This window comes from Alosa alosa, chromosome 21 (genome assembly GCF_017589495.1).
Source record: "Alosa alosa isolate M-15738 ecotype Scorff River chromosome 21, AALO_Geno_1.1, whole genome shotgun sequence".
NCBI lineage: Eukaryota > Metazoa > Chordata > Actinopteri > Clupeiformes > Clupeidae > Alosa > Alosa alosa.
In genome coordinates, this window is record NC_063209.1 from 4,332,896 (window position 1) to 4,347,375 (window position 14,480).

At 40.8% G+C, this 14,480-nt stretch overlaps 1 protein-coding gene across 1 annotated transcript; it reads right to left on the reverse strand.

The window, feature by feature from the left end:
- Positions 1-2,235: 2,235 nt before the first annotated feature.
- Positions 2,236-13,990, reverse strand: atl3 (atlastin 3). The gene is made up of 14 exons (XM_048231267.1): positions 13,833-13,990; positions 11,787-12,012; positions 11,142-11,276; positions 10,534-10,638; positions 10,059-10,109; positions 9,533-9,589; positions 7,939-8,031; positions 7,593-7,731; positions 7,018-7,145; positions 6,752-6,808; positions 6,556-6,627; positions 4,690-4,881; positions 3,848-4,087; positions 2,236-3,626 (listed from the first exon to the last, which is right to left on the reverse strand). Exons 2-14 carry the CDS (start codon positions 11,988-11,990, stop codon positions 3,561-3,563), a joined length of 1,539 nt encoding a protein of 512 aa, XP_048087224.1. The 5' UTR covers positions 11,991-12,012; positions 13,833-13,990; the 3' UTR covers positions 2,236-3,560.
- Positions 13,991-14,480: the final 490 nt, after the last annotated feature.

The following is a 14,480-nucleotide window of genomic DNA, read 5'->3' on the forward strand; positions in this document are numbered from 1 at the left end:
GGAAGAGAGTGATCACGAGTTAAAGCAAGGAGTATGATGGGAGTTGGAGTTGGATGCTTCTATGTTTTCATATAATTTTAATGAAAACATTTAGGCTAGGTGTGATGAGTGGCACTGTGATGGGATAGTCATTTAATTTGCTAATTGCTGAATAGAACTGTATAGGCTACTACAGTCTAACTTACATGCGAGTGCTTCTGCATAACAGGCTAGACAACTGTGAAACTGACAGCATCCTGTCAAAAAGACAAAAATGGCAATTGATCTTGCCAATTTGTCGAATTGAAGGCGAATGCTGTTTGTATAAAATTAGAGGGTCTACCATTAAGCTATAGCCTACGAAAGTCTATAATTTGATGTGCCCTTTCGTTCAACATCAAGGCGATTTAATGAAAGAGAGAGAGAGCGATTTAATGTGAGTCCCATCACATACCCTACCCGCCTCAGAAATTCGGTTTAGGTGTAACATATATTTGCCCCGCTTCAACTATTTCATCATTTTCACTTTTTTGTAAACATTGACAGTAGCCTACTTATACAATCCACTACAGAAACCTTGTAACAAGTGTCGCAATGGACCCACACTATTTCCATCACAATTTGCTGTGCCTCACCCTTTGTCTGTCTCAGCCCCCTTTAAGGTTCGCTTAACTCACTTCCAAATAAGGAAGCAAATGGTGACGGCCATGAACGCGCATCACCCAATCCCGTGCACACGACGCAGCTCGCGACTCTGATCGCCATATATGGAAACAAGGCCATTTCTATTCAACAGCGAAATTCACACAACGAGGCAGTGTGCATCATACAGTGAAAAAGGAAAGAGAAAATGAGCCAATGCGGGTAAGAGGAAAACGCAGGTTACCATTTTCATGGAAGACTGGCATATTCCTATTGAAAATTATCACACCGAGACATTAAAAAATAAAGGTTAGGCCTATAAGATAAATAACAAAAAAATATAACAATCAATGCGCTCTGTAGCTTCCTCTATTCTACGACCTTTGTCCGCTTAATTCGGCGAAGGGAGGATGTCAGTATGCAGTGTTGGAAATGACAACAGAACAATAAAGATTAGAGCATCTAAGCAATTATTTTACACCCACTTCATAAATGGTCACAATTGTAGAAACACCAACACAAAATCGCTTCTCTTGTTGACTGCTGACACCTAGTGGCCACTACAGTACCGTTAAAAATGCATTCTGTATCCTTGTAGGGCCTAAAGTACAACGAGGGTTGGTAAAATGTGAGTACAAGCACTCATGCTAAAAAAAATGTGATCATACAGGACTCAGTTAAGAAGGATAAACAGGGTTAATTTATTTCTGCATATGAAGTATATGAAGTAGGTAGATTTAACAATGAAGTAGTATATGAAGTAGGTAGATTTAACAATGATCCACACAGGATGGTAAGGAGAAATTATGGATGGACCAGACCTCAGCCGTTGTCAACACATATATAGTATTAGTATATATACTCTTTTGATCCCATGAGGGAAATTTGGTCTCTGCATTTATCCCAATCCGTGAATTAGTGAAACACACTCAGCACACAGTGAACACACAGTGAGGTGAGGCACACACTTATCCTGGCGCAGTGAGCTGCCTGCAACAACAGCGGCGCTCGGGGAGCAATGAGGTTAGGTGCCTTGCTCAAGGGCACTTCAGCTGTGGCCTACTGGTCGGGGTTCGAACCGGCAACCCTCCGGTTCCAAGTCCGAAGCGCTAACCAGTAGGCCACGGCTGCCCCAAAAAAACATATAGGCCTATCTCAGTTAACTCAGACCTGCTGACTCCACTTAGGCAGCAGCAACACAAGGGACAAAGAGCATCATGCTGCTTGTCCCTCAGTGCCCTCTCAGGGCTACTCCAGCACTGCTCCCATTGTGCGAAGACAAGACAGTAAGTGTCAAGGCCTGGTGTCCTCTTATATCTTACTGTGAAACCATATCACAATAGTATCCGCATGTCATTAATGAATGGGCTACTACTAGCAAAATTATTCTGCATAGAAATATATATTTGTCAAAGTAGGCTACTTTAATTTATTTTAAGTATTTAGAAAGTTGCCTACTTAATTATTAATTTAGGTGTGAAAATTGCTTGCTAGTTTTAACTAGTTTTTGAGAGTACTTGCTGAAGAAATGCAAATACAATATTTCATGCAAAAGTCATAATTCCCATCAATCATAGTGGGAATAGACAACAAAAAGAAGTCAGTGCATAAAAATAATGCATAAAATACTCTTTATTTGGTTATTGTCGCTTAAATCTGTTCAAAAATATGACCTGTAACAGCTTTAAAAGCTGACAAGAAAATGAATTCCATGCATACATTTTATTTCTGGAATGAAAAAAAAAAAACCATCACAATGGAAATGAGGGCAGGATCATTTAATACACTCTTCACACTGACTACTCTGTCATGGAATGACTGACAGACATGGAATGTGATGAGAGGAAATATCAAACAGAGATGGTTATGGGTAACCTCAGCTGATAGAAGAGCATAATCAGGCTGCCTGTGAATCCAGGGAGTCCCTTTTCGTATTTGGTAGTGTTACTTTTCTTAAAGCATGAAAAGGGGGCAAACCTCAACCAACCAAGGACACCAACTCACTCATGACTGATGATAAACAAAAATGAAGGAATGCACTAAAAAAAGTTAGTTGTTGCGTTATTTTCTTTTGACTGGACACAGAACATGGATATGAAAAACATCTTTGGAGACGTAGGTCCATCAGAGATCTGTGGTAAAAATGACAACAAGGGAGCACCACATCATCTATAAGATGTTTATCGTTACTGTAAACAGTTCTCAGCTCTAGAGCACTGGGTCTGGAATGTGACATGCCTGTCTGCCCCCTAAAAAGCATCAGATTTGACAACATAGAGCAGGTGAGGAGGACCTTACGAGCAAAAACGACACAGCCAGTGCTGTCAGTTCAAACAGGAATGCAGATCAGGCGAGACCTGGAATTGCATCGGAATTCTCCTGCGAAACAATTTACATGCTTCTGATATGAGCAACAGGAGTTTAAAGGGGACAAAGCTGGAATGCACAAGAGGCATCGGTTACAATGAGAGAGAAGCTTGAACAATAGGCAGCAGAACAGAAATTTGGTTAAAGTTTATATGTCAGCAAATACACCATCACAGTGATCCATAAAGATTTCAACCACTTCTGAGGGAAAAAAGCTATAATGATGTCAACCAAATTTAAGAAAAGTGCAAATTCACTAATTGGCTTATTTCTTAGCTTCAAGCCATTTGACTTGATCAAACATTTATACTAAGCTGTTTATTGGCAGTGATGGAATGCAGTCAGCTTAAAAAGGTTGTGCATATATTAAGACCAGCAAGTTCAGAGCACCTGAAATGAGATGCAGGCTGGTGATGTCATAGTTCTGTTTTTTTGGTAGATACAGGCTGATGTGCTTTTAATGGAATGTCGACATTGTTTTTGTTTGTATACAAGAAGCACACATGAGGGACTCCTCTTGGCTGCGTTCAGAATACGTCATACTTTGCGATTTCTTGACAGGCATGGTGCTCCTAGCTTGACTTCTTTTCCTGAAGGACAGGGGTAGTACCTCTCGACTTGTTCAGCACAACTGTGGCCTAAGAAAGAAAGGTGGATGATCCTTTGGTAGTCACTAAATGAAAAACACTAAAATAGCCCACCTTTAGCACAAAAAAATACTATTCCAGATATTAAACAGCATGAATAAAAGGTGCATTTACATTTCATCGTCACATTTATTTTAAACCAACCACACTACACGTTGGTGAGCTAGTCATGAGTTTGAGGAACTGTGGCATTGTTATTTTTAAGACCTTACCTGTTCTAGTAAGACTCCTGCTGCTTGGTCTATGGCAGTGCCCACTCCGTGGTATTGACCCGAGTAGCGGATAAATGCCCAGGTGAGCATGGCGAGCATGGACACACCCAGGGCACAGTCACAAGCAAACGACACAGAAGCCAGGCCGATGAAGAGCAGGATACCAGACATCACGTACAGGAGGCACACAAGGACAAAAAGCACGGCAGGCGTTCGGAATGCACTGAAGACATTCTTTGACTGGAAAAAGTAAAATACATTATTAATATAGGCGAATGAACACAAAACACACACAACTAATATGAAGGGCTTTTAACATTACTCCACTCTTAAAACGAATGTGTTGGAAACAACACAAACTGTGCTGTCCCTATCTGGACATAGAGATGTGTTAAAAACAAGACACATTGTGTACACATACTGTGTACACTCTTGAAACGAATAACAAAAGCAATGTATTGGACACAAACTGTGTTGTCCCTATCTGGACATAGATGTGTGTTAAAAACAACACAAGTTGTGTTGTTTTCAACACATTCGTTTTAAGAGTGTAATAATGTAACAATGTAACAATGTTCGCAATTTGACATTTTCAGGTTCTCCTGGAATGCCTGGAATGAAAACTTCTTGAGCCAGCATCGGGAAAGCTATGGAATGTGGTTTTGCTACATATAACCTGAGTCAGGCTATTCAAAGTATGAACAAAAACTGAAACAAAACTGTAAGTATTAACAAACATCCAGCTTTGTATGCTTGTGAAGGTCATTTAGATCACATGCATATGAATGTGAGGTTTGATTGTAGACACTGTAGCTGTATGTAGTCCTGGCTCTGGCACTTGCCTCATTGTGTTTGCTGAATGAAGTCCAGAGCTCCTCCAGCTCGGCCTGCAGCTGGCCCTGGTAGCGGTCGCAGAACTCCTGGCCTCCCATCTTCTTAGTGGAGGTGAAGTTATGTAGTGCATCACTGAGACAGAACTTGTGCTTTTCTTCCAGAGAGTCGGGGGCGACATAAGGCAGGTCTCCTCCGCAAACCTGACACACAGAGGAAGAGAAGAAGAGGTTGGAGACACAGGTTAGACACAGAGCTCCGCCTTTATATTTGACCACAACAGCTGCATTTATGAATATTCACAATTTCTTTTTTTGGATATCTCAATCGTTGATCAAAAATGAAGGCTTTTTAGCCCTGACTACACGATCTGACAGCTGAGACATTGCCGTTTACACCCGTGTCCACACTACACTGCCAGAGAGACCACTACTGACCACTAGTGTCCAGATTTTGTTACTGCTGAAGTCACTTCCACTAGAGCAGTGTTTCTCAAACTTTTTCAGACCAAGGACCACTGAAATTCTTATACTTATGCCCCATTTTGAGTTTTTTGCCCAACATTGCACATCATCTACTTAGGAGGTCATTGCTCCATTGCACCTATAATCAAATGCCTGACTTGTTTGGAAAACTGTGACACTGTAGTTTCTTGTAAAACAATCAGAAAAACTGTGTGATGTACCGGATAACAAGCATCTCTGAACTGACCGCATTTAAGCCCTCTAGGTTACTTGATATGACTTAGAAACACAACTGAGCCCTAGCATCAGGTCTTGTGAAGTTCTGTGCAAAAGTACCGGTAGATCAATATAGAATGAATATAAAACTACTTACTTTAGACCATTATTTGCCAAGGTATGGTCATGCGTTTTGTATAATGCCCTATGGAAACTCCCAATAGGACTTTTGGTTATCCAAAATGCATACTTACAATCAAATGCCTACTGCATATGAACCCCTTTGTGTAGAAGCATAATCTTGGTCTCAAATGAAAGATAACACTGAAGTTTCATGCTTGCATTTGGATCATACTTCAGAGGTTCTGATATGGAATGACTACACTAAATATGAAATAATTACAAACATTATAAATCTTTACAATTTCTATTTCAATTCAATTGGTGGACTATACATCTGCATAACTAATATTGGATCAAATTACATGAATATTCAATTTCTATGGATTCTTGTGAATATTTCAAGACTCAATATGCCATATCTAGCATATCGCTAAGGATATACACTGCAGCTAGAAGGTAGGGAAGCACCAAAGGCACTACACTACACATATTTTACATGACAAGACAAACCTACTTCAACAGTATATTACAAAATAGGTCTACCTTACTGAACCACCTTGCTTATTGTCTTTGCACCTTGCTTACTGTGTCAGAGGATTCATTTTATTTTAATCTGTTTTAATTTTAGTTTACATAGGCAATGTTGCAGAACTGTTTGGATTTACATACAAGTTGGTTCAATATTGCAAACAACTGTATAATCTCTAAAAATGTAATCTATATTATATTTTACCTCGTCTGCTCGTGGACCATTTGGGATAGCTTGTGGTTCCCGGACCACAATTTGAGAAACACTGCACTAGAGTTCTCCTTGTTGGGGATGCTTTTACACTCACAGACAGGCTACACCAGGCGAGTAACTAAAGTGTTCTGTTCACAGAGCGCAAAAATAGTTTTAGAAGACTTTTATTATTACATTTTTTTAGATATAGGTCAGATATGTGGATGTGTCTTGCGTGCCAATCACTCAAGTGTTCCTTCACATTTGAATTTAGCGCCATCCACTGTGATCTGATCACTTGAGACACATTTCAAAACCATGTGTTTAGAGAGTCATAATGCCACATCACTCACCTTCTCCATGTTCTTGTAATACTGGTCTTTGGCCGCAGCGACAGCTGCAAGGTTATTGGCCTCTGCTGTGGCCTGGAGAAGAGTAGAGGAAAGTTACTGCCTCAGTATCTTACAACATGATTTTTCCTCACATACTTTCATGCTTGGCTCAAATCCAAGAGCACTTGTCTGAGAACACAGAGAACAGGGAGGTTACCATTAGCATGGATTTTGGGTGTGGCAGGTCTTCGCCCTGGTATATCTTGATGTATGCCTGAAAACAAACAAAAGGAGATGGCACTGTGAATACTAGAGAACACTACAAATGGTGTGAGTCATGGGGTGGCCACTGAGCCATACAGTCAAACATCCTGGGCAGGCAGGCAGGCAGGCAGACAGACAGACAGACAGACAGACAGGCAGCCAGCAAGGGGAAGGTGCCAGCAGAGTTGATTGGACATGGGCCAGGACTGGCAGGCTCACCTTAAAGAACTCCACCAGGCCCCGACAGGTCACCTTGTTGCCGTTGATCTCTTTCTCAGCCAGGGCATCAGGCTTCAGCAGTGTGGAGATTAGGTTGCGCAGCTCCTCTTTAAACTCAGGTGCCACATCTACAGTTTACGTGAAGGGTCCATTAATGGATGGAAAGGTTCTTCAATGTATACAATGATGGAGTGAGGACATGCTTGGGGTTGTTCTTTTCTTATATTTAACAATGTTTTATATCAATAACATATTATATTTTAATTTAACCCTTAAAGGTGTAGGTTTTTGAACATTCTAAGTTCCGCAACAATTGAAGGTTCTAAAATTCTATGTTGAATTCAATGAACCCAGATATTCTTTAGAATGTTCATTTCTCAACAGTACTCCTTTAAGGGTTAATATTCAATATATGTTTATCACAATTGTAACATAATGTAAGCCCACAATATGATATGATTGTGTAACTAAGGAAAGTTTCCCAGATGGCCTGTCTAGCAGCTCTCGAAAGTTTGCTATCAGATTGCGAGTCAACTGTTAAGACACTTTATATAGACAAACAAGGAGTTCCATACCACTGAGCTGGCCTTTAAAGGCAGGACTGGTGGCCACTTTTAGCCCAGGATGTGGTAAGAGGAAGCAGGAAATTGAGGTGAAACAGGAATGAATATGCTCCCTCACTGTCTGTAATTCCTCATGCTGAGTCTCCTTCACCTGTGTGTGACACACACACACACACACACACACACACACACACACACACACACACACACACACACACACACACACACGCCTTATTTTATCTTAAACTCCATAACAGGTAGCATTCCTAACATATCTGTTATCATTCTGGTATACTTGGCATGGGAATGATGAAAATATTAAACACAGCAGTAGGTACAAAAAGACAAGTTCTGATACCTGCAATCGTTTGTCCAGAAACTCCCTCCCTCCCCTTACGCCATACTTGTACTCATAGGGGAAGCTCCAGTCTCGGATCAAGAACATGAGAGACTGCAAGGAGAGGCCAACAAACAAGTTAGAAAATACAAATACCAAACGTAATAAATAGAGGCACCAGTGCTTCCAAACTGCTTTGACATAATTCATCCATTAATAGTCATCCAAGCTTTGCTTCACAAAAAAAAAAATATTGCTATGCATTACATAAAGTGCTAAATCACCCATTTGCTTTCTCACATTTGCCTGGTCAAAGTAGTACTTAGAACAATATATACTTATAATGAATTGGTCCAATTTGGTTCCTAATTGCACATTTATAAATGTATTATTATAGCACATTGGCCCAAAAATAGACATTGGAGACTGGGTTGTCTTTTTATTACTTTTTAAAAAGTAATAAATTAAAAACTGAGTGTGAAAGTGGCAGCCATGATAACTGGTCAAATTGTCTAAATAGTTTGGAGAGGTGCTTCAACACAGCCGTTCAAGAGGAAAAGGGGTTAGGAACAGAAGACAGGATGGACTATTCGACCGGAACCCTTCTCTGAACACAGAGAACATGGAGATCTTGCTAAATCTGCTTATGCCATGACTGTGCCATGGTGCTGAAGCTCATTTAGATGATAATCATTACGACCGTAATTGTAACTACTTTTCGGTGTTTTGTATACTTTATCATGCTATGCTCTTCAGCCAAGATACATTCTATTACTGCAACTCAGCAGTCAGTACTCACTCTTTGTCCCTGGTCCTAATTGTGTTAGTCCACGTAACAACAAATGACGGTCAGCAACCCATAATACATTAACAGCATGGTTTCTCTTCCTGGAACTGGGTTTGGATCAGGACCCTACTGTGTTCTCACCACAATCTTACTGCAATCTTATAGTTCATTTAGACCACCTCTGAAAATCGTCCATGAACGAACTCCACAGAGAGCTGTAGTGCTCCAGAATTTGATTAATAAAGATGTCGGGTATGGGAGTGCTTTTACAGAAGTGCATCAGCACTCACTCATTTCACACAGGAAATGCATATTAAATAGTTCCCCAGCTCAAATGCAACATTAAATGAAAATGGCAGCAAGCCAGACATTTCTGGATCTAATTAAGACTAAATGGCATTGTCTCATCACAAATTCTTAACTCTTCCCAACTACATTTTCACTGGTAGACCTTTTAACTCCTGTTCTTTTAATGAATAGAAAACAATGTTCTATAAAGATCCAAAGCTTTGTATAACTCTGGCTCTGGTTCCAAACAATAACCATATCAATTGACTGTATGATACAATAGACATCATTCAGCTACTGAAATTGAAGAGAGGCCACATGCAGGAATAATGTAAAATCAAATATCTGTGAGTCATGCTTGAGCACTCACTCATAAATTAGTACCTAACTGGATGCAGTTTTTTACGTCAAATGAAACCATAGGACCACTACTGACCAAAGAGGAGACTTGTGACACAGTTGAGCGCTATGTGCATTTGACTGTATTTATTTAAGTGACCAGGCCAGGTCAGCACTAAAGTAAACAGCCGTGGTACATACCTGAAAGGGCTTCAGGAAGATTTCATCCATCGCAAGACGACCATACTCTGTGAAGAGCTGTGAGGATAGTAAAACACAATCAAGATGCAACTCTCTTTCTTTCCCTATTACTGCCATGCTAACTCTTCTTCTTTGTTGATGCTAGACTCTTAAACTAGACACACATTTACTCATTTAAAATGATAAATCCCATTTAATGGCTTTCGCCTCAGCCTTTGGACACATGTTAGTCATCACATGACTCATTTGCACAGAACTGCCAGGTTTTTACTTCAAGTTGCTAATGACAACCAAAGCCTTCACCCATAAAACCCAATGCATTAAGCCATCCCCCACAGCTTCAAGAATTCACTGTATCCAACAGTAGACCATTTCATTCCCTAAGAGAGAAAACCAGGCCAAAGGAGACCTATTTGAAGAAGGAATGAGTGTTGCAAAACACACAGAGCGACTTAAAGTTGCAGCTCATTGCTAGCACTTTGGAGAAAAAGTGCTGGTTCAGTGGCAGTATGGTAAGGCTGCTAACCTGGAGCTGCTGGAGGTCGTCTTCCTGGATGTTCTGTGAGAGGTTATAGATCTGGAGAGAAGACAAGTGACATCAGTAAGGCACTCAGTAGCTAGAAGATTCAGGTTTCGACCAACAATCAAGTAGCATTTATTTTCTGGGATGATTTTAATTCACCCGATCAAGACTCTTAACTTATGTGTGCAGCTTGATGTTGATGCTTCCTTTGTGGCACAAATCCTAGTTGTTATAGGCTGAGAACCATATAACTTGCCCAAAGGAGAACATTTCTTCTCAGATCATTGTGAATATTGTGAAGCTGTGATTGCTGCATTACCATATACTGGTAACTGGCCCCTTTATATAACCACATGGGATTCCAAACTAGCTTCTGTGACTGTCTTGGAAATGGAATCTCCCACACTTCATGGCCACACCTAGGTGGTCGAGCCCCTGTCAGGCATGCAGACACATAGGGCTGAAGCCTTTGGCATACCTGCATCGAGCTGGTCATTGTGCTGAGGGCAAAGATTGTAGCACAGTCTTTCACTGTGGACTGGTTATCGAAGGCACCCTGAGTGTCCATTAGAAGTACGGCAACCTGGAAAAGACAGTAATGCAACACAAACCATTTACATTGGTGTAAACTAAAATTTAGAGATGAAAAAGCTCCTATTAGCTTATAACCACGTATAAGTGGCTTAATATAGAGTAAATACACAATACTTTGGGATGAATGAGACACCTCTCAGCAGAGCAAATTCAGTTCCAAGCTTATATCAATGCCCTTATCTGTAGACTTAAACAGCTCATCTGAATTAGTGTAGTTTGGACACTTTCTATTCCTAATCAATTAAATATATTCTGCCCAGGGCACTTGCAAAGTTATTACTATTACAGCTAACATTTACAGTATTGTGTCTTAGAAGCAAAGGAGATTATCTGTGATCAGAAATTCAGAATTGTATGGGTCTCCGTAGGGCATCATCCATCTCTACATCCCAGATGGTGCACAAGGAACTACAGGCCTAATGTACAAACTTCTGTGGCCATAAAACAATGAGGTCAATAGAGAGTTTTCCCATAAACACCTCACTTCAGTACCTGAGAGCCATCACTTTTGTCCACCAAGAACACCTGGTTCCACAGCTGGATGCCTGTGGTCTCAGGTTCTGAACCGCCCCTCCAGGAGAACCCCGTAAGGGGCTCATCTTCCACTCCCAACCAGTCCTCTTCATCCTATGGAGAGATGTCAGCAGGGGGGAGAGAGAGAGAGAGAGAGAGAGAGAGAGTGAGTGAGAGAGAGAGTGTGAGAGAGAGAGAGAGAGAGAGAGAGTGGAGTGAGTGAAGAGCTGACAAAGACAGAAATTCCTGTCCGACAGAACTAATACACCAATACAATAACAATACATATAATAACCAGGGGTTCCACCGAGTCCCCCTGACCCCTCCCTGCCTCCCTGATGGATAATCACTAGCATGTTCTAGGCCCCCTGGCCAGCTCTATGTGGCGCCTCTAGTGTGTTCAGAAACAAAAGGAAGAGTAAAGCCAGTGGAAAAGCAATGGTGGCAATTGTGGAACAGGAGAATGACACAAAACAGTAACACTACAAGTAGGTGGCATAACAGGAAGAGGACCACTAACTGACAGCATTAATGAGGTTTTACAGTTACTCAATGTTAGTTCATCTTGCTTAAACATACACAAGTGTTTTCATTTGTACAGCTTCTGTGTGTGTGGTCACTCACCCTCCTGTGCATATACCGAAGCATGAAGTCTAGAAGAAAGCTCTTGCCCTTACGGAAGGCCCCAGCCACAGACAGGACCACTACATGCTTATCTCGCACCTCTGGGGCAAGAAGAATCTCCTCCAAGGCCTTAGTGTCCAGCTCAAAGGAGTGGTCCTTCTTATTTACCCGGACTATCTGAACTGCGCCAGGCTCACTCCCCATTTTGCTTCCCTGATGCAGAGGCCTGACAAAAAGTAAAGTCATAAAAAGTGTAACAAACAAGGGGTTTGCCGTTGCAATTTGCAACTCCTAGAAAAGGCCTTAATATGTTTATGGTATTTGGCAGTAACTTTAGCCAAAGCGATTTACAGTATAAAAACGCTACAATAGTTCCAAGTAAATATACAAAAAGCCTACATAAAGATAGCAACAATAACACCAAAACAATTAAAATGCTGAGTTTTTATATTAACAAAAAAACAAACATACAAACCATAACTCTAAGACAATGCATTAATTAAGTGCAAGGTGAACAAATTATTCTTCAAAACATTTCTTGAAAGTCACAAAACTATCGGTACGTAGGACATTAACCCATACCACCAACGAGGAGTCACAGAGGCCGTGAGTCTATTCTGTGACCTCTTATCGATAATGGATGGTCGACACAACAGACGCTCATCAGAGTATTAAAACATGACATCAACTATATATTCAAGATGTAACACATTACTTGCTTCTTGTCTGATGATAAATGGCAGTTTCAACATCTATGCAACCAGATTCCTGGTTATGATGTCTAGTAGCCACTGTGGAAACGAAACTGCGCCTAGATGCGCAAGCAGAAAATGGGCCAATGGTAACAGCGAAACGCCAACCGCGTGCAACAGAACCACTCATGGATTCCACCGCTTTTGAATGAGTTGCTTTGTTGCACTGCCGCGACTACCCACACCCGCCGGCACGAAAACACAACCAACATTGCTGAGGAATTAACTACTGCTAATCTATTTGGATATGCAACAGTTCAAGCACACAGACGTTGGGGTCCATTACTCTTGAATTTCCCCTTGGGGATCAATAAAGTATCTATCTATCTATCTATCTATCTATCTACTCTAGGATAATTCCATGCCCTAACATGTTATCTTCAGTAACGTTACTTGACAGAAAATAATGTGACATTTTAGATAGGATGTCAGAGTTGAGGAAGGGCCCCAACAGTGATCAATATTGTAGGTAGGCAAAATAAATTTCAGGTTTTCGCAGGACGCTTGGTGAATTGACCACAAAAGACCAACGTGAGTATAGAGACTAGTGCCGAAAATTAGCTAGAAAGGAGAGAATGTCAAATATGTGGTTCCACCCAACGGGTCATCGACACCTGTAGACATACAGGTAACTAAGTGTGTAGAACTGTGACAAAGGGGATAACGTCACCTGGTATGTAGTTTTTTTTTATGTCGCTAACCTCAAGCATGTCAGACAACAAATTTCGAAAGGAAAATTTCCCAAATGTCAAATTAAGTTGTAACCTGCCGAATTAAATTAGTCACTGTAAACATAAGACCATTAACGCTGGCTTCGCTCGTCATAACGTCTTGAAACTCCATAAACTGTTTGACAGAGTGACCTGGATAAACATGTAGCTAAATAGACGTATCATTGGCTTTGCTTAATTAGTGAAACGCGAAACGGTAGCTAGCTATGCTGCTATGAACGCACTTTGTAAAAGACCATGGGCTAGGTAACGTTAGCAAGCAAGCTAAACTAGCAACAGCTAGGGATAATTGGCTTGCTCCGTGTTGATGGCAGCGTAACGAAGTATAGGATAATCTGAAACAAATGGTCAACATAGCTTAATTCTCCAAATAAGACAAACACTCTCGATGCTGCTGCTAAAACAAACAGGTAATTCATTTTGTAACACATGTGATTTAACGTTGATGAGGCAGTTCAACGAAAGAGATGCGGAACACAATTTGTGTTCACGCACCCAACTAAGACACATAACACGCACACGCTCAGGTAATAACACTTTGTAATCAATTCAGCTTTCTTTACCTTTGGTATCTTTTAGTGGGTCCAAGCTTTTTCTTTGCAGTAGCTGTGCCTCAACTCTAGCTAAACTTTTACCAACTAGTACGAATCCATATGACACTTCCCACATCCAACTGCCAGACAGGATATGTAGTTTGTTTTGGGAGTGACTCACAACGACTTGTAGTTATGATGGCACATAATTGAACTACAAAGTCTGGAATGCGGTTTCTAGGTTGAGTAAATGTTATGCTCATGGGACATGAAGTTCTTTTAACGGGTTACGATTGCGGAATCAGCTAAACACTGCCATAAACCATGAGCCGCTTTTCAAACATTACAAAATTATAACCGATTACCTGACAGTAGGCTACGTCATGTAGCCTAGGCTATACTCAACCTGCAGTTAATCTTAAATCATTTAATATATGCCATGTTCCTTTAATAGTATTTTTGTGGGCACCATCAGTTTTTCCATGATTTCTGCCATATACAGAGGGTGTGTCAGTAGACCAAATAGCATGAATGCGGCCATAATTACAACTATATTTACCCATCAAGACACCAGAACATTACAAAGAATAAGAATGCTTAACCTGAAGAACAACATATTTTCATATCACTGTAACACTTCACTGTTGTGTACAATGCATTCTGTCCACATCCACTGCA

What these genes read in the sequence shown, in the direction of transcription:
- atl3 (XM_048231267.1), bottom strand. Translation starts at nt 11,990, where the DNA reads ATGGGGAGTGAGCCTGGCGCAGTTCAGATAGTCCGGGTAAATAAGAAG. An exon ending in TTCGGTATATGCACAGGAGG is followed by an intron (nt 11,277 to 11,786) that starts GTGAGTGACCAC and finishes ATCTCTCCATAG; the next exon opens with GATGAAGAGGACTGGTTGGG. An exon ending in CATTCAGCAAACACAATGAG is followed by an intron (nt 4,088 to 4,689) that starts GCAAGTGCCAGA and finishes TACTTTTTCCAG; the next exon opens with TCAAAGAATGTCTTCAGTGC.